General features: G+C 42.8%; 1 protein-coding gene across 2 annotated transcripts in view; it reads left to right on the top strand.

Annotated features, from left to right (window-relative positions):
• The first annotated feature begins 3,423 nt into the window (after positions 1-3,423).
• Positions 3,424-27,525, top strand: part of LOC140464728 (carboxylesterase notum2-like) — a 61,299-nt gene continuing 37,197 nt past the window's right edge. The window contains exons 1-7 of one of the 2 annotated variants that reach the window (XM_072560194.1): positions 3,424-3,537; positions 4,594-4,935; positions 5,114-5,166; positions 8,333-8,428; positions 11,508-11,568; positions 21,466-21,524; positions 21,601-21,703. In XM_072560194.1, the coding sequence (XP_072416295.1) occupies positions 4,607-4,935; positions 5,114-5,166; positions 8,333-8,428; positions 11,508-11,568; positions 21,466-21,524; positions 21,601-21,703 (701 nt within the window). In that variant the 5' untranslated portion in view covers positions 3,424-3,537; positions 4,594-4,606. Of the gene's footprint in view, positions 3,538-4,349; positions 4,520-4,593; positions 4,936-5,113; positions 5,167-8,332; positions 8,429-11,507; positions 11,569-21,465; positions 21,525-21,600; positions 21,704-27,525 lie in introns of those variants that run through there. The other variant, XM_072560195.1, reaches the window with a different exon arrangement.

Below are 27,525 nucleotides of genomic sequence, written 5' to 3'. Positions count from 1 at the left end.
TTCTTGTCAACTTACTGTGACAATCTATTTTCTCCCTGTTTGTTAGCATTTTAGTCATCTGGTGTTGGGTCTTAAACAAATCCCAATCCTCTGGGTTACCATTTCAGGCTGCCATTGTTCTGAGAATTTATTTGAAATAAAATCATTCCATGAACTGGCTGGTTACTAATCTGTTGTCAGAAGCAGACTCTGCGTTCGAAGGTGGTGCCTGTGACCGATGTTTCAGCTCCCTGACCCTGCTGTAACCAGACACAAACAGAGCTCCCTGGTTATTACCCCCTCAGTCTGGCCCTGCCATATCGGGTGAGCTGGGCCAGTCAGACAGCCATGCTGTACAGAAAGGGCTCTTCAGCTTTTCCATCTTGAACACAACCACAGACTCTGTCCTTCCCTCGCTCCTTTCCTGATCCACTTTGCCCTGTCACTCCCTGACTTCTGACCCCAACTCATTTAATTATTCACACAATGTTATCATGTCTATTTTAACTGTATTTCTCTTACCCAAAGCACTGGGCCATGTGCAGATAAGTGATGCTGGAATTGTATAAACCATTGGTTAGTTCAAGTATTGTGTGCAGTTCTGGATTCCACATTATTGTGGTGATGTGATAGCATTGGAGAGGGGGTAGAGGGACATTTCCCAAGATGTTGCCTGGGCTGGAGAGTTTCAATGATGGAGAGAGATTGGACAAACTGGTGTTATTTGGTTTTTTCCTTAGAGCAGAGGGACAGGATTGAGGTGTATAACATTATGAGGGGCATGGACAGGGTAGAGAGGAAGAAACTTTCCCCTTGGTGGAGGGATCAATGACCATGGGGCACAGATTTAAAGAAAGAGACAGGAAGTTTTGAGGAAATGGAAAAGAAACCCTGTCATAAACAATTTCTCATTCCCACTCTGGGGTCCCTACTCTCTGACCCTACAGGGTTACATTACTGTTCCAGACTTTGTTTATTTTCTAAACCCTTCACAAAAAGTAACCAACACCCATATGCTATTATTTTAAAAGACAAACTCTAACAATAATGGTAAAATGTATAAAATACACACCTTTCATCACAAATTAAAATTGGCATTGGATACCAGAAGAATCATGGGAGTGGTTCAGTGATTCCCAAAGGCAGGTCTCTGGGAGTGAACCCTACAGGAGGGACACTGTCAGTGAGACACACCATCGTTGTACAGTATTTGGTGAAGATGATGAAGGTTGTGGAGTTAGACAGTTTTATGGAAGGGAACATGGAGCGATTGTCTGTGGACTGTTGTACACGATTGATTTCCAATTGCTGCTCAGTGTAAAATTTCAGCCTATTTTTAAAAATCCCCATTTTTACATCTTCATTCCCTTCAACAAAATAAGTATTTGGTGATTTGTGTCTTGGGTGCCTGATTGATAATATCTGATTTATAATGGTCTGTAATGGCTGATCTAGTCAAGCTTGATCCACAATGCCTGACCTATAATGTCAAATCTATAATGCCTGATTTATAATGCCTGACCTATATGATAGATGTATAATGTTGGATCTATAATGCCTGGTATGTTTTCCAGGCAGGAATTTGGAGAGCCAACCATTTGCATTATAAATTGGCCATTCTAAATTGCCCATAGTGTTAGGTGCATTAGTCAGAGGTAAATGTAGGGGAATGGGTCTGGGTGGGTTACTCTTTGGAGGGTCAGTGTGAACCTGTTGGGCCAAATGGCTTGTTTCCACACTGTAGGGAATCTAATCAAATCTAATCTCATCAAAATCAAAATTTCTTTAACATAGATAAAGCAAAGGTGAATATTAATTCCTTGGAATAACTATCGCAGATATAAAGTAGCACTTGGACATGAATGTGGCTTCATGCTGTAAAGCAAATGTGTTAGAGGTGAGATGAGATTAGGAAAGTCACTAAGTCGCTGCAAATCTTGTATCTCCTTCAATATGATGTTAAGTGAGGAAAACTCAATGTCGCGTCATCTCCTGGAAGGTATTCGATCAGCACAGATAATCCAATTTTTGCAAAATGTTAATTAGAAATTATTCCCATTTGATGTATTAAAGCTGTTGGGAACATTTTTCAGTGCCATTATTTAATTGTTCATCTGGGATCAAGTCCTAAAGACAAATAAAACAGCAAATGGTATCTACAACTCCCTGTGATTCACAAGCCCAGCTCTCAGATGTTATTCACAATACATCAGAATGAACAAGGCATCACTGTATGAACAAACTATAGTCCGATAATGGTTTTTTTTTTAGATTACTTACAGTGTGGAAACAGGCCCTTCGGCCCAACAAGTCCACACCACCCCGCCGAAGTGCAACCCACCCATACTCCTACAATCTACCCCTTACTTAACACCACAGGCAATTTAGCATGGCCAATTCACCTGGCCTGCACATCTTTGGACTGTGGGAGGAAACCGGAGCACCCGGAGGAAACCCACGCAGACACGGGGAGAACGTGCAAACTCCACACAGTCAGTCGCCTGAGGCGGGAATTGAACCCGGGTCTCAGGCGCTGTGAGGCAGCAGTGCTAACCACTGTGCTACCGTGCCGTTATGAACAGCTTTCCATATTCAGGTTTATTCAACAATCCCCTGCATTAAAAGCAGCATTCTCATTGGGAGGGAATGTTAATTGGCTACATTGACAAAATGTGAAAGGTCATATGATTGGTGATGTGGTTGCTTAAACCAACCAATAATTGCATCAACTTAAAAACATTGAAATATGTCCAACCTCATCTGCTGGCATCCTGCAAAAAAAAACTCAGCTGCAAACATTGGTGTCAGAGGCAGAATAACCTCTGCTCCAGGGAATGTCTACCCTTGCTAAATGGAATTTCAAATTTCTGCTGAATTTTCAGGATGAACTATTTATGCCTTCCCAGGAACCTGTGAAACATCTTAACCCCAGCTGCACTTCTTCATCAGAAATAAACAGCTTCAGAGGAACAAAATACAAAGGGACATTTATCAAAGATGTAACTCACGGATTTTTCAATATTCAATTCTGACATTCAGATACATACTTGAAATACATCCAGATTGACAGAAGATCTCAGTCACTTTAAAGGAATGCAAATTTCAAGGCCATTAGTGGCTGATTAGCACTCAGTGAGAAATTGTGCCACATTTTGGTGTCAAAAAGCAATCTGTCAATATTGAATGATTGTTTGGTAGTTTGGAGAGTTGGATATGTTGTAGCTTCCTATAAACACCTAAAAAATTCAGCTCTCCTGTGTTGACAGGCCCTGTTAAACCTTGATAGGGAGACTAGTTTCAATGATGAATCTTAGCATTTGCTCAGTTGGGTCTGGTTGATGAATGTGAATGTCCAGCATTTCATTGATGAGTGTTTGGTTAGAGCACTGCACTCGTGATCCTCTTTAATGATCAATACGTCACCCTCCTGCTATCTGAGCAATATGCAGGGCAGGTTCAAATAGCCAGGGTTTTCCTTCAAAGTGTTCAAGTCAAACTTGGGTAATGACCATTTACTTCAGAGTCCCAGGAAAGATAACCCTGCAACTAAATCCAAAGGTAAAGCTATGAATCCTGCTGCTCTGCACCATGTGAAGCTTAGCTCTGCCAAATGATAATGTGCTTATGAAAATATTGATTATATGAATAACTTCCATTTTTCATAGAATGTCCAGTCAAGCATTTTTGCAGTAACCTGCCTAATGTATTGAGTTAGTAATTGCATTTATCTTGTGAGAATGCTGTAATTATTTCTGAAAACTTTAGGATATTTCAACCTACATAACTGAGCAGAAATAGGGACTAACTTTGTAAACTTTTCCTGCTCACTATAGTTTGTAAATGTGTTGCTTTGCTTTCAGGGGAGCTGTGGAAAATGCGTTGCTTTAAACTTCTGCCATTTATGTATTGTGACAGGCAGCTTGTATCTTTTTACTTTACTACTTTTAACTGCTGCTGTGCTCTCTAAACGTTAAACGTGTCTGTATAGAAGCAGAAATCCAGCCAGCTAAAAGCATCGACAAAGCAGATCTGTGGAGCAGAATGTAGACATATTAATGCAGAAACAACCCTGCTGTGGTCTTTACTATTTATTTTTGAGGATTCTACTCAGTGAATTCCATATAAAAATGTGCCTTGATCAAAACAATCTCCTAATTAAACATCTGGCAAAGTAAAATAATAGAGCTTATAACTGCCAGTTCTGGAGTTGTCGGGACAAAGACATGATTTACACTTCTCACAATGGTGCATGTGTGTATTAGCTTCTGGTCCAATCCATGTCATCTACACCTTCTTGGCCCCAAGCTCAAAGCAGAATTTAGAAAGGAGAAATTTGATCCATGTGGCAACAATATAAAATCAAATTCACATCCGAGATTTGAGGAGATCCGATGCATTTTTCCTTGAGGTAGATTGGCTTCAGGACTAGACCTCACCTATTCACTGTCTTTCTGAGAGTGTGGTACTGTCGAGACTAAACAGTTTCTGAATCTAAACAAACATCACCACTGCAACAAATTCCTTCAGTGCATCTCTAAAGGTATGTATGATTTGAAACCTTCCTTGTGAAATTGACAAAGTCCATTGTTTAACAAGTGTCTGTGTGTTTTGCAGATTGCATTGTGCCATGCACCCTTTGAGCACGGTCTGTTTCATCACTTTGTTGGGAGCTGTGGTGTCCCAGAGCAGGTCCAGTTCAAAAGCAATATCTCGGAATTCCAACTCAAATAGGAGGACTCCAAATCTGAGTAGAGCATCAACACAACCCGTCACAAATGAATACCTTCAGCATGTTAACCTCACTGCTTCAGAAGGCAGTAATAACAATCTGGTGTCTCATGTCAGGACTCTAGCTCAGAGTCTGTCCCAATGCTCAAAATCAGCTTCTCCGGATGAACTGAAACTCACTTTCCTAAGGAACACAGCAGTGACATGCAATGATGGAACTCCAGCTGGGTATAACATTCATTTTAGATGCATAAAATATAGAAAAAATTCACATAGCTAATGTTTGATTGTGTCTACTTAAAGATTAAAATATTCACTCTGGCATTCATAAAATAGAATCAAATTAACACAACATGTGGCTTGTCTTGGATTTTATATTGATTTTTATTGCCTTGTTAATTTGCAGATTTTACATAAGGGAATCAAAAGGGAGCAAGCGATGGTTAATATTTTTGGAAGGTATGCAAAATATGGTAAATTAATAGATGTATACCCTTTATATGAAAGTTATTCTATCAATATGGATCATCATGAATGTTGTAGATTATTGATGGAATTATTACAAATGGGCTCACTAACTAGAAACCAGTTGTGTCCACAGATGATGCAATGTGAATTGATGAGATTTTTAGACAGTTTATTATTATGTTGTTGTAAACACTTGAACACATTGGAAATTCCAGTCTATGATTACCATTCTGCATTACCATTGTTCCCATGCCCACTCCTTTTAATGCAGCATTAACCCATTTAACACCAGTCGGTGATCCTGCCCATGAGAACATAGTGAAGTCACATAAAAGAAGGCAATTTTAACCTGACTGGTCAGTTAGGAAATGGGTGAAATGTTGGTTTTGCTTCCTGTCTGATTTCACTGTACATTGAAGCCAATGAATAATATTGCTGTAAATCTCATCTGATCCCATGGGATTTTCAACTGTAGAGTTACCTCAAGGTTATGTGCTTGTGAAGTCAGAATTTCTTGGAACTTTCTGTGTGACTGGCATGGACAAGTCAGTGGGAGAGTCAAAAGAGTGGAGCTCTGATTCAGTGTAGATTGTAACTTTAATCTGTCTGATGCCAGGGCAGGGTGGCACAATAGCTCCGTGGTTAGCACTGCTGCCTCTTAGCACCAGGGACCCGGGTTTGATTCCAGCCTCGGGTGACTATGCTTGCACATTCTCCCTGTGTCTTTGGAAGGTTGGTTTGGATTTGATGGGCTGAACAGCCTGCTTCTGCTCTGTCGGGATTCTATGACAGACTTGCACTGCACCAGTATTTGACAGTGGTTATTTTGAAATGTGAAGAAGAAAAGATTAGTTTCCTGCCCGCAGACATTTCACATAACGTAGAATTCTAAGTTCTGGGGAGGGTTCTCTGGGTGGTATCTGGCTGTCAGGTTGCAGATATAGCACATGGCGTGATCTCTGTGTTGGGTTGGGTCTTCATGTTCCACTCCTTAGGCTTGAGCAGGTAATTCATGCAGGAACCCTCCGAGCTCCACCATCACAGGATATGGGTGTCACTGGCTAGATCAGTATTTGTTTTCCGTTCCTAATTGCCTGGGAGGAGGTTGTGGTGAGCTTCATTCCTGAACTGCTGCTCTTCATGTGGTGAAGGGTCACCCATAGTGCCTGCTGGTGAGGGAGTTCAACGATTTTGATCTGAACAAATGGTTGTATATGCTCTGGGTCATTGTGTGAAATGTTCAGCTACTCCCTTAGGTAGAAGTAAAATGGTATTTTAAAAGGTTCTTCCCAGTGTCTTGATGAACATTTACCTCACAAGCAATTCCACCAAAAACAGATGACCTGACCATATTCATGTTACTTCTCGGTTGCTGCATTTTCTTCATTGAAATAACAACGGCATTTCTCACCTTAGTGTTGAGGCTTGCCCTGAATTCATGTGCAACCGGATAAAAACAGTAGGAAGAACATCCGAAAAAAATCAACTTGGTCAAGATAGGAGAATTAATCGTAGGATCATAGAATCCCTACAGTATGGAACAGGCCATTCTGCCCATCCCACCCAGTCCCACCTCCCCCTGTAACCCTGCATTTCCCATGGCTATTCCCATTTTCCATTACTGTGATCTAAAGTTAGCTCAACTATTTGCATCAGTTTTGCAGCCAAATATGTCATTGTAAGTTGAAAATATAATATTTTAATGAGAGAAGTTGTTGATGGAAAAAGAATGGTTGTCTAGTTATAACAAGATTTGTCTGTAACTTTAATTTGATACGCTGAATTGTGTATGATTGTAGTAAAGTGAAGGGTCAAAAACAAGGGCTCATTTTTAAATTAAATTTTAAGTAAAACATTTCCATTTGAACAAAAAGAGAATTTTATTAGTTATATAAAGAGTTGCATTATTAAAAGATATGTTATATAAAGAGTTATACAGATAATTATATTACTAAAGAGATATATAATTAGAATTAAAATTAAAGTTATATTATATAAAATCTTATATTATTAAAGAGTTATATTGTATAAAGAGTTATATTATTAATGTTATACAATATATAAAGTTATAATATTAAAGAACTTCGCCCAGAGGCCCATTGAAAATGTTTCCTATGAGGGTGACAGAACGTCTGGAAATGAACCTTCCAGCTCAGCGAGCAAACCAACATCATTAAAGAGCTATTTTATTTGAGTTATGTCATACAAAGAATATTATCAAAGAATTATATTATTAAAGAGTTATATAAAGTTATATCATTAAAGAGTTATATTATTAGTTATATAAAGAGTTATTAGAGTTATGTTATATAAAGAGTTATATTCAATAGAGAAGTATATTATTAAGTCGTCACATAATTAAAGGGACATATTATATAAATAGTTTCATTATTAAAGCATTGTATTATTAGTTATATTATATAAGGAGTTATATTATTAGAGTTATATAATTAACGAGTTGTATAAAGAGTTTTATTATTCAAGAGTTATATTATATAAAGAGTTAAATTATTAATCCATTACATTATTAGAATTATATTGTATAAAGACTTATAGGTTCCCTGCAGTATGGAAACAGGCCCTTCGGCCCAACAAGTCCACACCGATTCTCCGAAGAGTGTTCCACCCAGACCCATTCCCCTCCCCTATTATCCTATATTTACCCCTGACTAATACACCTAACCTACACATCCCTGAACACTTTGAGATATTTTAGCATGACTAATTCACCTGACCTGCACATCTTTGGAGTATGGGGGGAAACCGGTGCACCCAGAGGAACCCCTCGCAGACACGGGGAGAATGTGCAGACTCCACACAGACAGTCACCCAAGGCTGGAATTGAAACCAGGTCCCTAGTGCTGTGAGGCAGCAGTGCTAACCACTGAGCCACTGTACCACCCTAAATGTTTTGTAAAGAGTGACATTATATAAAGAGTTATCTGGTTGTAGAAAATTTGATTATTGGCAAATATATTGAAATATTCTTAAAAATCATACTTTTGTCAAATCAAAATTTGGCTGAGTTTAATTAATTTTGTGAAGCTCTGTTTCTGTAATGAATAAGCTGTGTTACATTGGATAAATATTCTTGGTTACGTGAGGGAGGAGTACAGCATCATTAATTCACTTCTTTTTCTTTTGGAAATGAACATAGGTGGCTGGTGTTGTTACAATAAAGAAAGTTGTGATGCAAGATACAGCACCACTCCTCGGTTCATGAGCTCTGCTGAGTGGCCACTCACCCAGAGAGGTAACCATATTATCCACCTTCTGAACTTACTGCGGCTGAGAATCTAACAGTTCCTGCTGTCCACTTGATTTGCCCGAATCTGATGAATACACGAGAGCTTTGGTACAGAAAGTTACAGTCGATGGGAGGTCACTAGGATCTATGTAACAACAATATCCTATCGCTCACTCAGTCAGATTGAGGTGCTGTTATTGATGGATAAAGCAATCCATTCAGAGTTAGATCACAAAGACAAATCAATGGAGATGAAGGAAGAGAAACAATAATAGACAGAAAGAAAAAGTTTCTCAAATGTTCATCCTTTCAAAACAATCTCCAACAACTTTGGAGAAACCGGGGAGGTGATGGCCTATTGATACAGTCAGTTCTGCTATAACGTGTGTTTCTTCAACACAAACAGGGTTTAATGTGACTGAAGAATTTAGAATGTTATTTGTAGAACGTGAACTTTCCTTACCTGCATTGGCTATAACACTATTCTGGTCCCATTGCACAAATTTATTATAAGATGGGATTGCATAGGAATGGAACGATCACGTTATATCAGAACAGTCTGTATTATCATCAAACTACTGATCCAGAACTCAGCTAATGATCTGGGGACCCGGGTCAAATCCTGCCATAGCAGACGGTCAAATCTCAATTCAATCAAAACATCCAGAATTAAGAATCTAATAGTGACCATGAAACCCTTGCTGATTGTTAGAAAAATCCATCGGGTTCACTAACACCCTTCAGCAGGGACACCCATCATCCTTCCCCAGTCTGGCCTACATGTGACTCCAGACCCACAGCCATGTGGTTAACTCTCAACTTCCCTCTATGGCCTAACAAACCACTCAGTTGTACCAATCACTACAAAGTCTCAAAGAAATGGAACTGGATGGATCACCTGGGATTGACCTAGGCACCGGAAAAGACAACCCTGTCGACCCTCCTGACTAACATCTGGGGGCTAGTGCCATCACTGGGGGAGCTGTCTCTCAGACTAGTCAAGGAACAGCCTGACACAGTCATACTGATGGAATCATCCCTTACAGACAATGTCCCAGACACCACCATCACCATCCCTGGATATTGGGAGCAAGAGAATCGACATTTCAGGCATAAGTCCTTCATTCCTGATGAAGGGCTTATCCCGAAATGTCGACTCTCCCGCTCCTTGGATGCTGCCTGACCAGCTGTGCTTTTCCAGCTCCACACTCTGACTATTATTTCCAGCATCTACAGTCCTCACTTTCTCCATCCCTGAATATGTTTTGTCCCACGGGCAGGACAGATGAAGGAGAGGTGGCAGCACAGTGTGATACTGTCAGGAGGGAGCTGCCTGAGAGTCCCTAACATTGACTCTGGACCCCATGAAGTCTCATGGCTCCAGGTTAAACATGGGGGGCAAGGAAACCTCCTGCTGATACTGATCTCCCTCAGCAGATGAATCAGTACTCCTCCCTGTTGAACAATATTTACAGGAAGCATTGAGGATGGCAAGGACACAAAATGTACTCTGGGTGGGGGATTTCAATGTCCATCACCAAGAATGGTTCAGCAGCAGAATGACTGATCGAGCTGGTCGGGTCCTAAAGGACATAGCTGTTAGACTGGGTCTGCGGCAGGTGGTGAGGGAACTAACAAGAGGGAAAAACATACCAGACCTCATCCTTACCAATCTGCCAGCTGCAGATGCTTCAGTACATGACAGTATCAGTAAGAGTGACCACCAAACAGTCCTTGTGGAGACAAAGTCCCACCTTCACAATGTGAATACCCTTCATTGTGTTGTGTGTCATGACCCCTGTGCTAAATGGGACAGACTTTGAACAGATTGAGCAGCTCAAGACTGGGTGATCCATGAGGCACTGTGGGCCATGAACAGCAACAGAACTGTACTCCAGCACAATCTGTAACCTCATGGCCCGGCATATCCCCCACTCAACCATTACCATCAACGGGGTCAGCCCTGGTTCAATGGAGAGTGCAGGAGGGCACGCCAGGAGCAGCACCAGGCATAACTAAAAGTGAGGTGCCAACCTGATAAAGTACCCAACAGGATTACTTGCATGTGAAACAGCATGAACAGCAAGTGATAGACAGAGCTAAGTGATCCAACAAACAATGGATCAGATCCAAGTTCTGCAGTGCCACATCCAGTTGTGAATGTTGGTGGATGTTTAAACAACTCACTGGAGGGGGAGGCTCCACAAATATCCCCCTCCTCATTGATGAAGGAGCCCAGCACAGGACAAAGCAGCCCTCTTGATTGGCACCATATCCAAAAACATCCACTTCCTCCACCACCAATGCTCAGAACCAGCAGTGTGTACCATCTCCAAGATACACTGTACAAATTCACCAAAGATCTTTAGATAGCACCTTCCAAACCCATAACCAGTGTCATTGGATCAAAATCCGGGAATTCCATCCCGAAGGACATTGCGGGTCTACCTACAGCACATGGACTGCAGCGGTTCAAGAAGGCAGTTCACTCTCACCTTCTCAAGGGGGTAACTAGGGACAGGCAATAAATGCTGGGCCCAGCCAGTAACACCCACATCCCACAAATGAATTTTAAAATTTGAAACAGTAAGATTCCAGACTTTGTTAAGTTTGTTTTCAGCTCTTCATCAGCAGCTGAAATGTACAATTCATTTAAAAAAGGATATTTCAGCTGAAATACAGAAGCCCAACCATTTGATACTGAGTTCAGTTCCTACCAGACACAGGCAATAACCTCATATCCTTCCCTGCATTTGAAAGGGAGATTTGACAAGGAGACAGCATTTCTGGGAAGCTAATGGCAATTCAGAAAGCAGCCCCTGGATTTTCACGTTTGTCTGTGAATGCCTGTCTAATTTACTATGAAATTTGCACATAAATAACATTCAGCTCCATCAGCCTCATTGTTACACTGACAATAAATTCTGGGCCATTACTTCCTTTGGTGCTGTGCCTTTCGAAGACAAAGGAAGCCTTTATAAATAGATTGTTCTTGCAGTTAATGGAGAGCTGTTATAATTATGAGGAAATATGAATTCTGATGATTGTGAGGAATGACATTGTCTGTTATTGATTGTTGTGGCAGGTTCTGGGATTCTGTCGGCTCAGCCAGAGGAGAACCCACACTGGTGGAATGCTAACACGGTGTAAGTTTCTCTTTTAATTTCTCAGCTATGAGAATGTGCTTCGCATTAGGAGAGATAACACAGGACAGAAATTCAAATGGAACAAGTGAACTGGCAAACCTGCTAAATTGTTCCAAATGAATCTATGACTAAAATTGTTTAGTGGTTAAGGTAAACATTTGAGAGAAAATCTTCCCTGCCCTTCCTGCATTGAGTCATTTCAGTTTTCCCTACAGTAGGTGGAACTCTAGTCAGACTGTGAACGAACAATCGACACCTTATTCTGACCAGTGTCACTCAAACCAGCTGTTTGGAAATGCATATTGACTCAACCTGTGACCCATTCTCCCAGCAATCAGCATCTAACATTCGAAAAGCAAGCAGCAACCACATGTTGGCTGAAATTAACTGAGAACAGCAGGTACCAACAGCAAGAGGTTTCCCTCAGGGGTAAAGGCAAAATAAGGGCACAGGTTTTCCCTGGTTAGACTCACATACTCCCAGTCACAAGGAAATCCCTAGCAAAGGATTGCAACACACCTTAGCAGGAGGAATATATGGAACAGGATGGAGGGATTGGAACAAGGTCAGTCAGCTGGACCTCATAGGGAAGAGCTCCCTGATTGGGGCTGTTAATCTAGTCCAATCAGGGAGCCCTGGCTGACAGATATAAACAGGAGTGTCAGAGATACTGACACTCTGGGATCTGACTCTGAACAAGGCAGGACTGGAATCAAGGCCTGTTCATGTGAAAATGAAGGGTGACTTCATGACAGGTTCCTAGCCTCTGTGGAGCTATTTCACAGGATACATCGTGAACAGAGTGAAAGGAAAGACAAGTAATTTACTAAGAGGACTTATACACTTAATGGTAAGGTCCTGGGGAGTGTTGCTGAATGAAAGACCTTAGAATGCAGGTTCCTTGAAAGTGGAGTTGCAGTTAGATAGGATAGTGAAGAAGGCATTTGGTATGCTTTCCTTTATTGGTCAGAGCATTAAGAATAGGAGTTGGGCGGTCATGTTGCGGCTGTACAGGACATTGGTTAGGCCACTTTTGGAATATTGCGTGCAATTCTGGTCTCCTTCCTATCGGAAGGATGTTGTGAAACTTGAAAGGGCTCAGAAAAGATTTCCAAGGATGTTGCCAGGATTCGAAGTTGAACTATGGGAAAAGGCTGAATAGACTGGAGCTGTTTTCCCTGGAGCATCGGAGGGCAAATGATGACCTTATGAAGGTTTATAAAAGTATGAGGGGCATTGATAGGATAAATAGACAAGAGTAGGGGAGTCCAGAACTAGAAGGCATAGGTTTAGGGTGAGAGGGGAAAGATATAAAAGGGACCTAAGGGGCAACTTTTTTACGCAAAGGGTGGTATGAGTTGCCAGAGGAAGTGGTGGAGGTTGGTACAATTGCAACATTTAAAAGGCATCTGGATGGGTATGTGTATTGGAAAAGTTAAGAACAAAGAACAAAGAAAATTACAGCACAGGAACAGGCCCTTCGGCCCTCTAAGCCTGCGCCGATCTAGATCCTCTATCTAAACCTGTCGCCTATTTTCTAAGGATTTGTATCCCTCTGCTCCCTGCCCATTCATGTATCTGTCTAGATACATCTTAAAACATGCGATCATTCCCGTCCCTACCACCTCCGCTGGCAACACGTTCCAGGCTCCCACCACCCTCTGTGTGAAGAACTTTACAAACATATCTCCCTTAAGTTGTTCCCCTCTCACCTTGACCTCATGACCCCTAGTAATTGAGACCCCACTCTGGAAAAAGCTTCTTACTATCCATCCTGTCTATACCTCCCATGATTTTGTAGGCCTCAATCAGGTCCCCCCCCTCAACCTCCTTCTTTCCAATGAAAATAATCCTAATCTACTCAACCTCTCCTCATAGCTAGCACCCTCTATACCAGGCAACATCCTGGTGAACCTCCTCTGCACCTTCTCCAAAGCATCCACATCCTTTTGGTAATGTGGTGACCAGAACCGTACACAGTATTCCAAATGGGGCCGAACCAAAGTCTTATACAACTGTAACATGACCTGCCAACTCCTGTACTCAATACCCCGTCCAATGAAGGAAAGCATGCCATATGCCTTTTTGACCGCTCTATGGACCTGTTTTGCCACCTTCAGGGAACAATGGACCTGAACACCCAGATCTCTCTGTAGATCAATTTTACCTAGAGCTTTTCCATTTACTGTATAGTTCACGCTTGTGTTGGATCTTCCAAAATACATCACCTCACATTTGACCGGATTGAACTCCATCTGCCGTTTCTCTGCCCATCTTTCCAATCTATCTATATTCTGCTGTATTCTCTGACAGTCCCCTTCACTATCTGCTACTCCACCAATCTGAGTGTCATCTGCGTACTTGCTAATCAGACCACCTATACCTTCCTCTGGATCATTTATGTAGATCACAAACAGCAGTGGTCCCAGCACGGACTCCTGTGTCACAGGTCTCCATTTAGAGAAACTTCCTTCCACTACCACTCTGTCTCCTGTTGCCCAGCCAGTTCTCTATCCATCTCGCTAGAACACCCTGCACACCATGTGACTTCACTTTCTCCATCAGCCTACCATGGGGAACTTTACCCAACACCTTACTAAAATCCATGCATATGATATCTACATCCCTTCCCCCATCAATTAGCTTTGTCACTTCCTTAAATAATTCTGTTAGAGTAAAAATTTTTCAATAAATATATATACATATATGTAAAAAGAATAAAAAATTTTCGATATATAAAAAAACGTTCCATTAAGTTGGTAAGGCTTGATCTTCCCTGCACAAAACCATGGTGCCTAACACTGATAAGCCTATTTTCTTCCAAATGTAAACAGATCCTATCCCTCAGTATCTTCTCCAGCAGCTTCCCAACCACTGATGTCAAGCTCACCGTTCTATAATTACCTGGATTATCCCTGCTACCCTCCTTAAACAAGGGGACAACATTAACAATTCTCCACTCCTCAGGACCTCACCTGTGTTCAAGGATCCTGCAAAGATATCTGTTAAGGCCCAGCTATTTCCTCTCTTGCTTCCCTCAAAACCTGGGATAGATCCCATCCGGACTTGGGGACTTGTCCACCTTAATGCCTTTTAGAATACTCAGCATCTCCTCCCTCCTTATGCCAACTTGATCTAGAGTAATCAACGTCTATCCCTAACCTCAACATCGATCATGTCCCTCTCCTCGGTGAATACTGATACAAAGTACTCATTAAGAAGCTCACCCATTTTCTCTGACTGCATGCATAACTTTCTTCCTTTGCTCTTGAGTGGGCCAAACCTTCCTTTAATTACCCTCTTGCTACTTATATACAAAAAAAAGGCTTTGGGATTTGCCTTAACCCTGTTTGCTAAAGATATTTCATGACCCCTTTTAGCCCTCTTAATTCCTCGTTTCAGACTGGTCTGACTTTCCCGATAGGGTAAAAACAATGACTGCAGATGCTGAAAATCAAATACTAGATTAGTGGTGCTGGAAGAGCACAGCAGTTCAGGCAGCATCCAACGAGCAGCGAAATCAACGTTTCGGGCAAAAGCCCTTCATCAGGAATAAAGGCAGTGAGCCTGAAGCATGGAGAGATAAGCTAGAGGAGGGTGGGGGTGGGGAGAGAGTAGCATAGAGTACAATGGGTGAGTGGGGGAGGAGATGAAGGTGATAGGTCAAGGAGGAGAGGGTGGAGTGGATAGGTGGAAAAGAAGATAGGCAGGTCGGACAAGTCAAGGAGGCAGTAACTGAGCTGGAAGTTTGGAACTAGGGTGAGGTGGGGGAAGGGGAAATGAGGAAACTGTTGAAGTCCACATTGATGCCCTGGGGTTGAAGTGTTCCGAGGCGGAAGATGAGGCGTTCTTCCTCCAGGCGTCTGGTGGTGAGGGAGCGGCGGTGAAGGAGGCCCAGGACCTCCATGAGGAACACTTCAACCCCAGGGCATCAATGTGGACTTCAACAGCTTCCTCATTTCCCCTTCCCCCACCTCATCCTAGTTTCAAACTTCCAGCTCAGTTACTGCCTCCTTGACTTGTCCGACCTGCGTAGCTCCTTTTCCACCTATCCACTCCACCCTTTCCTCCTTGACCTATCACCTTCATCTCCTCCCCCACTCACCCATTGTACTCTATGCTACTCTCTCCGCACCCCCACCCTCCTCTAGCTTATCTCTCCACGCTTCAGGCTCACTGCCTTTATTCCTGATGAAGGGCTTTTGCCCGAAACATTGATTTCGCTGACTTTCCCGATAGTCTTCCAAAGCGTCATCTGCTTTCAGTTGCCTGGACCTTATGTATGCTTCTTTTTTCCTCTTAGCTAGTCTCATAATTTCACCTGTCAGCCATGGTTCCCTAATCTTGTCATTTCTATCCCTTATTTTCACAGACACATCTGTCCCATACTGTAATCAACCTCTCTTTAAAAGCCTCCCACATATCAAATGTGGATTTCCCTTCAAACAGCTGCTTCCAATCCACATTCCCCAGCTCCTGCCGAATTTTGCTATAGTTGGCCTTCCACCAGTTTAGCACTCTTCCTTTAGGACCACTCTTGTCTTTGTCCATGAGTGTTCTAAAACTTATGGAATTGTGATCACTATTCCCAAAGTAATCCCCTACTGAAACTTCAACCACCTGGCCAGGCTCACTCCCCAACACAAGTCCAGTGTGGCTCCTTCCCGAGTTGGACTATTTACATACTGCTCAAAAAATCCCTCCTGGATGCTCCTTACTAATTCTGCTCCATCTAAACCTCTGACACTAAGTGAATCTCAGTTAATGTTGGGAAAATTAAAATCTCCTATCACCACCACCCCGTTGCTCCAACATCTCTCCATAATTTGTTTACATATATGTATCTCTATCTCACGTTTGCTGTTGAGGGGCCTGTAGTACAGCCCCAACATTGTTACTGCACACTTCCTATTTCTGAGCTCTGCCCATATTGCCTCACTGCTCAAGTCCTCCATAGTGCCCACCTTCAGCACAGCTGGGATATCCTCTCTGACCAGTAATGCAACTCCTCCACCCCTTTTACCTCCCTCTCTATCCTGTCTGAAGCATTGATATCCTGGGATATTTAGTTGCCAATCATGAGGAATGTGGGCCAAATGCTGGCAAATCGGACTATACTAATGTTGGATATCTGGTTGGCATTGACGAGTTGGACCGAAGGGTCTGTTTCTATGCTCTACATCTCTATGACTTTTAATAAACTTAACACAACCCACAGTGGATGCTACAATATAACAGGGAACATATTTTCATGTTTCTGAGTAAAATTAATAGTTCTTGTTCTTAAATTGAGTAGGGTATCACTTATCTTCATAATGATAATGGACTGATTTTTTAGAATTAAACTTTGAACTTCAAACGGAGCTTGAAGTTCAACAAAATAATAATTTCAACAATATAATAATTTCAATGCTGAATGATTGAAGAACACATGGAAGTCATTACAGATCAGAATAAAAATATGACCCCGTCACTGGGGATTGGGCCACAGTGAGTTCAAAATGACTGGAGTTGCCCGTTGGTTGGTTTTCACACGACATCATTTTCTTTTGAATTTCAGGTGAATCACTGGGTCAGATACCGATGTTTAAAATAATCACTTTTTGTGTGCACTCCGTTGAATAATTTTGTTTATTTTTCAATAAGCAAACCCCTTTTATTCCCTCAGCTACTCGAAGTTTCACAGTGAATTGACATTTTTCAATATCACTTTGAAAGTTTAAAGTAATTGGCATCCAACTTTTGAAATAACAAGCATCCATTGAATTTGTCGTCTTTGTGAAAACCCTGCATTGTGATGAGCAGCAGTCAGCTGTATGTTTGAATGAGATTGCAATCTCTTTGATGTTTTTACACTGAATAAACTCAGGGGGCAGATCTCAGTCAGACAGAAATCCTGGCGATATTTCCTTTCTCTATAAAAGGTTCAGGATTGAAAAAAGTCAGTGAAAATATGTGGAGAACATCTCTTGGGTTATTGAACTCAAAATTCTCAAATGAAATAGAAAAGTTATGATAAAGCCAATTGATATTTCCCTTGTAGCTAAGGAGTTGAAATAATTCGATTGGAGCATGAAGTGATACAGAATTTATCTTGTTTGTTTTGAACAACTTCAAATACTATTTGTTCTCAGAGAGGTACAAGTGTTTTCATGTGATGGAACTTTACAGTAAGACTTTTCTCTAACACTCCCTGGGTAAATCTTTGTGAGTACGGAGGATTGGAACAAAGATGTCTGCATTTAGTTGCAGGAGTCAACTGTTTTGTTCAGATGTAGAAACAACTTTTCAGAATGGTTCTCGGGATGAAACATGCCTGTGGTGAGTACAGTTTGCAGAGGTTGGAACTGTCTTCCTTGGAGAGAAGGTGGCTGAGAGGAGATTTGATCGAGGTTTAAATCATGAACAGGGCCTGGATAAAATGTGAAAGGGTGGAGCAGTTCTGGTTTGGAAAAGGAACAACAACAAGAGGATGTAGATTTAAAGTGATCTGCAAACGAAAAGCAGATCACGGTAAAGTGAGGCAAACCAGCAGGTGTTTCGGCTGTGGGATGTACTGCCTGGAATGTGGGGGAGGCAGGTTTACCTGAGGCATTCCAGAGGAACATTGGATAATTGTTTGAATGGAAATAGTGTGCAGGGATGTGGGGAGAAAGCAGCACGGGATAAGTGTTGCTTGTTTGAAGAGCAGGTGTAGGCATGACGGACTCACTGGTCTTCTTTGGCACTATAACAATTCTGTGAGATTGCCCCCCGAGGTTAAATGCTTGGCAGCTGCCCCTGGGTATTTCCTGATGTGAGTCAGAGGGAAATGGAGTAGAAGCTGTGATTCTGGGTGTCAGTCTCTCTTTGTGTTTCCAGGATTTACCCAACAAAAGTTCAAACACCTGCCCCTGGAGCAGGCTAGGGTTTTGTAATGGCGTCTCGACAGTGTGGTGCTGGAAAAGCACAGAAGCCCTTCATCAGGTTTCCTGCTTACACCCAAAACGTTGATTTTCCTGCTCCTCAGATGCTGCCTGACCTACTGCGCTTTTCCAGCCCCACACTCTCGACTCTCATCTCCAGCATCTGCAGACCTTGCACTCTCCTTTTGCAATGACGTGGTTAAGGGGCAGTTGTGGTATCACCAGGCTCTGATCTCATTCCCTTGGGTAGTCATCAGTTGGTTGCTATTCCTATGGTCGGCCTGTCTTGCTGCTCATGGTAAGCTCCTTCCTCAGTAATTGGAGCTAGCACTGACAGCAGAAAGAGGCCATTCAGCCCTTTGTGCCTGTCCCACCATTCAATGGGATCATCGCTGATAACCATGGGGACAGCGAGGATGTGGGTTTAGAAAGATAAAAAATATAAGAAAAAGAGTAGACCATTCAGCCCATCAACCCTGTTCCTCCATTTATTACAGTCATGGCTGCTGAAACACTTCAAAACCTTTCACAGACCCCACCTCTAAAACCCATTATGCCATTGGTCATCTATCCAGCTTTAGACTCAAACTCTGCACCTTGACTGCCCCCAATGGGGGAGAATTCCACAGATTCACCACCCTCTGAGTCAAATAAAATCTCCTCAACTGTGATCTAAATAGCATCCCGTTTATTTTTACGTTGTGTCCCCTGGTTCTAGACTCCTCAGACAAGTGAGACAATTCTACCCAGTGTCAAGGTTAGGCTAACCCTATACCTAACACAAGCCCCAAAACAACTCCAATCCTATGCATCTCCCTGGTCTATCCCTTTAAGTATTCTGCATGTTTCAATGAGGTCATCTCTCATTCTTTGAAACTCTGGTGAGTACAGGTCCAGATTCCCCACGCTCTCGCAACAGCACATTCCCGCCATCCTGCGTCTGGTGAATCTTTGTAGCACTTCTTCTGTGGTTCCTGAAATAAGGAAACCAAAACGCCACACAGTACTCCACCTCCTATAAAATTGGAGCAAGTCTTCAATATTTCTGTTCTCAAATCCTCTTACAATCCAGTCACCTTCCTAATAACTTGCTGCAGCTGCATGTTAGCCATCACACATAAACCCACACACACATAAACCCACACACACACTCACACACATAAACCCACACACACACTCACACACATAAACCCACACACACACACAAACTCACACACACACACACTCACACACACACACTCACACACACACTCACACACACACACACACTCACACACACAGACACACTCACACACACACACCCACACATTCACACACACAGACACACACACACACACACACACACACATAAACCCACACACAGACACACATACACTCACACACACAAACACACACATAAACCCACACATACTCACACACACAGACACACACACACTCACACACATACACACACACACTCACACACACACATAATCCCACACACACTCACACACAGACACACACACTCACACACATAAACCCACACACAGACACACACATATTCACACACATAAACCCACACACACACACACGCACACACACAGACGCACACACAGACACACAACTCACTGACGCGCACACACACACACGTAAACCAACACACACACACACGCACACACACACAGACACATAAACCCACACACACACAGATGCACACACAGACACATGCGCACACACACACATAAACCCACACACACAGACACAGACGCACACACACAGACATACAACTCACTCACGCACACAGGCACATGCGCAGACACACACACACACAAATAGACCAACACACACACACACACACACACTTTTGGGTAATATGGTTCTGTCCTTTCCGAGATCAGTCATATCTTGGGGGTTGGGTTTGGCTGGAGGGGCGGGGGTGGGAGCACAGGAGTCTTGTTGTATGTCTCACCATCAGTGGCATGCTCCCAGACCAAGTCATTGTATTTCTGTTGAATGTAGTTAGTGTTTTCCAACCAAGGCTTCCTACCTGATAATATTCTGCCACTTTCTTCAGTGATGGGAAACATTGGGAAGTGCTGATTGACATAAATATCATTTTATCAAATTGAAATATAGCTAACCTGTTTCCCTGAGGCAATCTTTGGGCTTGTCTTCTACTGGACAACAACCTACCTAACTTATCTCTTTGTGTGAGTTGTTCTTTTGCTTTGCTTACCTGGGGATTTTCTGCTTCAGCATAATTTATGCTAGTGATTTATTGTGTAAAGTAAAAACATTGAGTTTTAATAACTGGGCGCTGTTTACAAGTGATGCTTCTTTACCCCAAAGTGTTGGCAAGGATTCTTATTGTGCACTGTCTGTACTGCCATGCCTTAACATGAGTCCTTAAGAACTGAATGAACTCTACTGGTCATTTGGGTCAGGGTTGATCTTCTCTTCTTAGGATTGAGCTGCATTGTTTCTGGACCCCTACTTCACTAACTATCTGAATGGCCTTCTCTAAGTCTTCTTTGGACTGTAATAAATCTGACAAAGACTCATTAGTAATGTATTCAACTGTTTGGTCTGTTAAGAACTCTGCCTTTAAGTCACCACGGTTGCACGAATCACTAATCTGTTGCGACCTTAAATGAAATAATCTATGCATTCCACTGAACGCTGAACTTCTCTCTGAAATCTTGCTGGTTTTGAGATTAAAAACAGTTGTGGAGGCTTTTAAAATCTCCACGAATATGTCTGTTGCTGCTTTTACACTAGACATCACCTGTCATGCTAAGTGTATGCTTAAGTAGATCTGCGCGTGGAGGTTCAAACTTAGTGTTCAGTTTAGAAGCTATTCTATGCCTTATGAATTGTTTTCTCCAGGATGTCCAATCCTGTTCTGTATACCCCATCACTGAAATTAAATCTGTACATATTCTTGTGTTGGATACAGGAAATAGTAATTTGAAATATATTTAATAAACTGTTCATTTCTATATTTATGAAACAGGTTTGTACCTTATTGTTCAAGTGATGTATGGAGTGGAATTGCATCAAAAACCCGCCAAGGTATATTTTTTGAGATGTTATAAGGAGAAACAAATAAAACTGTTTCAGTGCATTAATGTGGGTATTTCCTTTCCAGTTAATTATGCGTTTATGGGCTCATTGATTGTCAGGGAGGTGATTAAAGATTTAGTTCCAAGAGGTGTTAAATTGGCGAAAGTAGTCATGCTCGCTGGAACCAGGTAAGTGAGTTTCACTCTTATCAAGTGTCCAAGCTGCACTGTGTTTCACAGAGTGATTTCATTTACTAACTGTAGGTACTGTTGTTTATTTTGCTTTAGAATAAATGACTGAATTCATCAATTGTCATCGCTGCTGTTAAATGTGATGATGAGAGGGTGACTATTTAAATATTAATGTCTTCTACTTACAATTTTATTTTGTCATCCTGAGATTCTCAATAGGTCTGAACCATCTGTTCAAACTTCACTGGAACAGACTTGGCCTCCTCTTAGTGCTGGATTAGTGGTGCCTGAACTGCTGTGCTCTTCCAGCACCACTAATCCAGTATTTGGTTTTCAGCATCTGCAGTCATTGTTTTTACCTCCTCTTAGTGCTAACAGCTGGGTTTTGTTCTTTTACAAAAAAAGCATTTTTAGGACAGGGACATGTTACCAATACATTGTCACCAGAGTCAGTGAGTTCCACCCTGGCAGGGTTATTACACTGTAGCCATTGCTGCTCACCGTGTTGGACAATGGGTCTTCACCATGGCTCATTGTGTCATGGAAACAAGCTGGACTTGGCACCATGTGCCCTTAGAGAGATCTTCAAACCTGTTCTGTCTACAATGGGCAAGGAAACACAGCTAGCAGTCTAACTCATAGCAATTCAGGGTCTAAAACAAGCTGCAGTTTATTACATCAGTGTTGCATTGATAAGGTTGAGCTTGTTCCTAAAGTAGAGACCAACGATACCAGGATCTTGAGAGGGACGGAGCTAAGATGTTCAATCTTTTCTCACTCAAGCCCAAAATGGAAACAGACTGAGAAAATTAATACACTCTGCAGCATTACCCTCCAGCAGCATTAACCCCCAGCAGCATTAACCTCCAGCAGCTTTAACCATGAGTTGCATTAACCTCCAGTAGCATTAACCTCCAGTAGCATTACCCTCCAGTAGCATTAAACTCCAGCAGCATTACCCTCCAGCAGCATTACCCTCCAGCAGCATTACCCTCCAGTAGCATTAACCTCCAGTAGCATTACCCTCCAGTAGCATTACCCTCCAGCAGCATTAACCTCCAGTAGCATTAACCTCCAGCAGCATTAACCTCCAGCAGCATTAACCCCCAGCAGCATTAACCCCCAGCAGCATTACCCTCCAGTAGCATTACCCTCCAGCAGCATTACCCTCCAGTAGCATTACCCTCCAGCAGCATTAACCTCCAGTAGCATTAACCTCCAGCAGCATTAACCTCCAGCAGCATTAACCCCCAGCAGCATTAACCCCCAGCAGCATTACCCTCCAGTAGCATTACCCTCCAGTAGCATTACCCTCCAGCAGCATTAACCTCCAGTAGCATTAACCTCCAGTAGCATTAACCTCCAGCAGCATTAACCCCCAGCAGCATTAACCCCCAGCAGCATTACCCTCCAGTAGCATTACCCTCCAGCAGCATTACCCTCCAGTAGCATTACCCTCCAGCAGCATTACCCTCCAGTAGCATTAACCCCCAGCAGCATTAACACCCAGCAGCATTACCCTCCAGTAGCATTACCCTCCAGTAGCATTAACCTCCAGCAGCATTAACCCCCAGCAGCATTACCCTCCAGCAGCATTACCCTCCAGTAGCATTACCCTCCAGCAGCATTAACCTCCAGTAGCATTAACCTCCAGCAGCATTAACCCCCAGCAGCATTACCCTCCAGCAGCATTACCCTCCAGTAGCATCAACCTCCAGTAGCATTAACCTCCAATAGCATTAACCTCCAGTAGCATTAATCTCCAGCAGCATTAACACCCAGCATCATTACCCTCCAGCAGCATTAATCCCCAACAGCATTAACCTCCAGCAACACTACCCTCCCGCAGCATTAACCTCCAGCAGTATTAACCTCCTGCAGCATTAACCTCCAGCAGCTTTAACCATGAGTTGCATTAACATCCAGCAGCATTAATCCCCAACAGCATTAACCTCCAGCTGCATTAACCTCCAGCAGTAATAACACCCAACAGCATTACCCTCCAGCAGTATTACTCTCCAGCAGCATTAACCCCCAGCAGCATTAAACCCCAGCAGTATTAACGTCCAGCATTAACCTCCAGCAGTATTAACGTCCAGCAGCATTGAACTCCAGCATCAATAACCGACCTCAGCATTTAGTTCCAGCAGAATTAACCTACAGAAGCATTAACCTCTAGTAGCATTAACCTACAGAAGCATTAACCTCGAGTAACATTAATGTCCAGCAACATTAACCTCCAGCAGCATTAACCTCCACAGCATTAACGTCCAGCAGGATTAACCCCCAGCAGTATTAACTTGCAGTAGCATTAACCTCCTGCAGCTTTAGCCATGAGTTGCATTAACATCCAGCAGCATTAACGCTGGACATTAATAATGATGATGGTTAATGCTGCTGCAGGTATTAGCACAGCCCATTCACCTGACCTGCACATCTTTGGACTGTGGGAGGAAACTGGAGCACCCGGAGGAAACCCACGCAGACACGGGGAGAATGTGCAAACTCCACACAGACAGTCACCCAAGGTGGGAATCAAGCCCAGTACCCTGGCGCTGTGAGGCAGCAGTGCTAACCACTGAGCCACCGTGCTACCCCAGCTGCTAAATATCACGGGCTTCCAATCCCTTGTAGGGTCAGCACTTACTTTATCTATTATAAAAACCGTCCGGCATCTCCATATCTCCCCCATTGTCGAGCCAGAAATGGAAATATTCAATAAAACGTTCCCAGTTTAATTCCTGACCTTCTCCTAGCCGTTCTGAGGTGTTCAAAATAATAAAGGAGAGAACTATCCCCTGTCACTGAGCCTCTTCCTGGGGACTTGGTGAGTCCATCCGATAGACACAGGACAAGGATCTGCCCATCAGAATGGTCAGCCCCCATTTTACCCGGCTCCCAGCTCAAGCTTAATTTACAGTTTGCTAGCCTGTGGCATAGTGGCAGTGTCCCTGCCTCTGAGACAGGAGGTCTAGGTTAAAGACCCATCAGCTCAAGAGGTGTGTCATAACATCCCTGAGCAAGTTAATTAGAAAATATCTACAGTTTATCAGGAACAACTGCTGGTTCTTACCCCTGATTTATAAACCATCATACTTACAAATGAGATCCTATACAAGGGTGCATTAATTGAAAAGATTTGATGTATGAACAGTTCCTCAGACTCCGATTGGCTATTTTATACTGGCCTGCATACTTACAAACAGACTCAAGAACTGAATCTGTTCACTGCTCAGGGACTGCCTGCACTTGTCAAGATAACGGGATGTACAAAAAGATCCCAGAACCTTGGAATGTCAGCATGCAAAGGTAATCGGTGACCGAGACAATTCCAGGGAATCTCCATAGATTCTCTGAAGACGTGGCCTCATACTGTGCAGATCAAATTCTTATTCAATACTTTTATACCTACTCGCAAAAGGCTCATTTAATTAAGGCAGGTTTCTTACAACTGATACAGAGGAGATTATGGTGTTGTGGTAATGTCACTAGATTTATAATCCTGAGCTTCAGGGGAATTGTCTCCAGGTATGGATTGATATCACACCACAGACAGTTAAATGGCATTAAAATTCAATTCATAAACCATGGCTCATGGATTACCGAAAACTAATCTCAGTAATGGTGACCATGGAATCATTGCTGATTGTCATAAAAACCCATTTGGCTTACAAATGTACTTCAGGGAAGGAAATCTGCTGTCCTTACCTGATCTGGCCCAGACTCACAATAATGTCACTGACTCTTAACTACCCTCTGAAATGGCTGAGCAAGCCACTCTGTTTAGGTATGGACATCAAATACTGGCCATCCCTGAAAGAACAAAATAAAAATAAGTACAATTAAAAGGGAAGGATAGTCACACCTCAGGTACAAGAAGGAGGTAGATGGGTTACAGTCAGGGGACAGAAAGGGAACCAACAGGCAGTGTAGGGATCCCCTGTGGCTGTTCTCCTCAACAATAAGGACACTGTTTTGGATACTGTGGGGGGAGACAACTTACCCAGGGGTAAGCAATGGGGCACAGGTCTCTGGCACAGAGTCTGTCGCTGTTGCTCAGATGGGAAGGGGGGAGATAAGCAGAGTATTACTCATTGGGGGCTCCATAGTTAGGGGGACAGATAGGAGGTTCTGTGGGAACGAGAATGACTCATGGTTAGTGTGTTGCCTCCCAGATGCCAAGGTTCGTGATGTCTTGCATCATGTTTTCAGGATCCTTAAGGGGGAGGGGAACAGCCCCAAGTCATGGTCCAAATAGGTAACAATGACATAGGTAGGAAAAGGGATAGGGATTTAAGGCAGAAATTCAGGGAGCTAGGGTGGAAGCTCAGAGCTAGAACAAACAGAGTTATTATCTCTGGTTTGTTGCCCGTGCCACGTGCTAGCGAGGCGAGGAATGGAGAGAGAGAGGAGTTGAACATGTAGCTACAGGAATGGTGCAGGAGGGAAGGATTTGGGTTGCTCAATAATGGGAGCTCATTCTGGGGTAGGTGGGACCTCTACGAATGGGACTTCATCTGAACCAGACGGGTACCAATATCCTGGGAGGGGGGAAATATGCTAATACTCTTCAGGAGGGTCTATACTAATTCAGCAGAGGGATGGGAACCGAAATTGTGTCCAGGAGGTTGAGAGCAGTGAGGTCAGAAATATGGTTTAAAGGTTGCAAGAGTTCACCAGCAGGCAGGAAGGTGGTTTGAAGTGTGTCGACTTCAACACCAGGAGCATCCAGAAGAAGGTGGGTAAACTTGCAGCGTGGGTTGGTACCTGGGACATTGATGTTGTGGCCATTTCAGAGACATGGATAAAGCAGGGACAGGAATGGTTGATGCAGGTTCTGGGATCTAGATGTTCCAATAAGAACAGGGAAGGTAGTAAAACACTGGGAGGTGTGGCATTGTTGGTCAAGGACAGTATTACGGTGTCAGAAAGGACATTTGAAGTCTTATCTACTGAGTTAGTGTGGGCTGAAGTTAGAAACAGGAAAGGAGAGGTCACCCAGTTGGGAGTTTTCTATAGGCCTCCAAATACTTCCAGAGATGTAGAGGAAAGGATAGCAAAGATAAATCTGGATAGGAGTGAGAGTAACAGGATAGTTGTTATGGTGTCTTTAACTTTCCAAATATTGACTAGAAATGCTCTAGTTTGAGTACGTTAGATTGGTCAGTTTTTTGTCCAATGTGTGCAGGAGGGTTTCCTGACGCAGTATGTAGGCAGGCCAACAAGGGGCAAGACCACATTGAATTTGGGACTGGGTAATGAACCAGGCCAGGTGTTAGATTTGGAGGTAGGTGAGCACTTTGCTGATAGTGACCACAATTCAGTTATGTTTACTTTAGTAATTGAAAGGGATAGGTATATACTGCAGGGCAAGAATTATAGCTAGGGGGAAAGGCAATTATGATGCGATTAGGCAAGATTTAGGATGTTTAGGATAGGGAAGGAAACTGCAGGGGATGGGCACAATTGAAATTTGAAGCTTATTCAAGGACCAGCTACTGCGTGTCCTTGATAATTATGTCCCTGTCAGGCAGGAAGGAAGTGGTTGAGCAAAGGAGCCGTGGCTTTCTAAGGAAGTTGAATCTTTTGTCAAAAGGAAGAAGAAGCCTTATGTTAGGATGAGACGTGAAGGCTCAGTTAGGGGACTTGAGAGTTACAGGTTAGACAGGAAAGACCTAAAGAGAGAGCTAAGAAGAGCCAGGAGGGGACATGAGAAGTCATTGGTGGATAGGATTAAGGAAAACCTTAAAGCTTTCTATAGATGTGTCAGGAATAAACAATGACGAGAGTAAGATTATGGCCAATCAAGGACAGTTGTG

The sequence above is a fragment of the Chiloscyllium punctatum genome, chromosome 40 (assembly GCF_047496795.1).
Source record: "Chiloscyllium punctatum isolate Juve2018m chromosome 40, sChiPun1.3, whole genome shotgun sequence".
NCBI classification, from domain to species: domain Eukaryota; kingdom Metazoa; phylum Chordata; class Chondrichthyes; order Orectolobiformes; family Hemiscylliidae; genus Chiloscyllium; species Chiloscyllium punctatum.
This window is presented reverse-complemented; position numbering and strand designations above follow the sequence as displayed.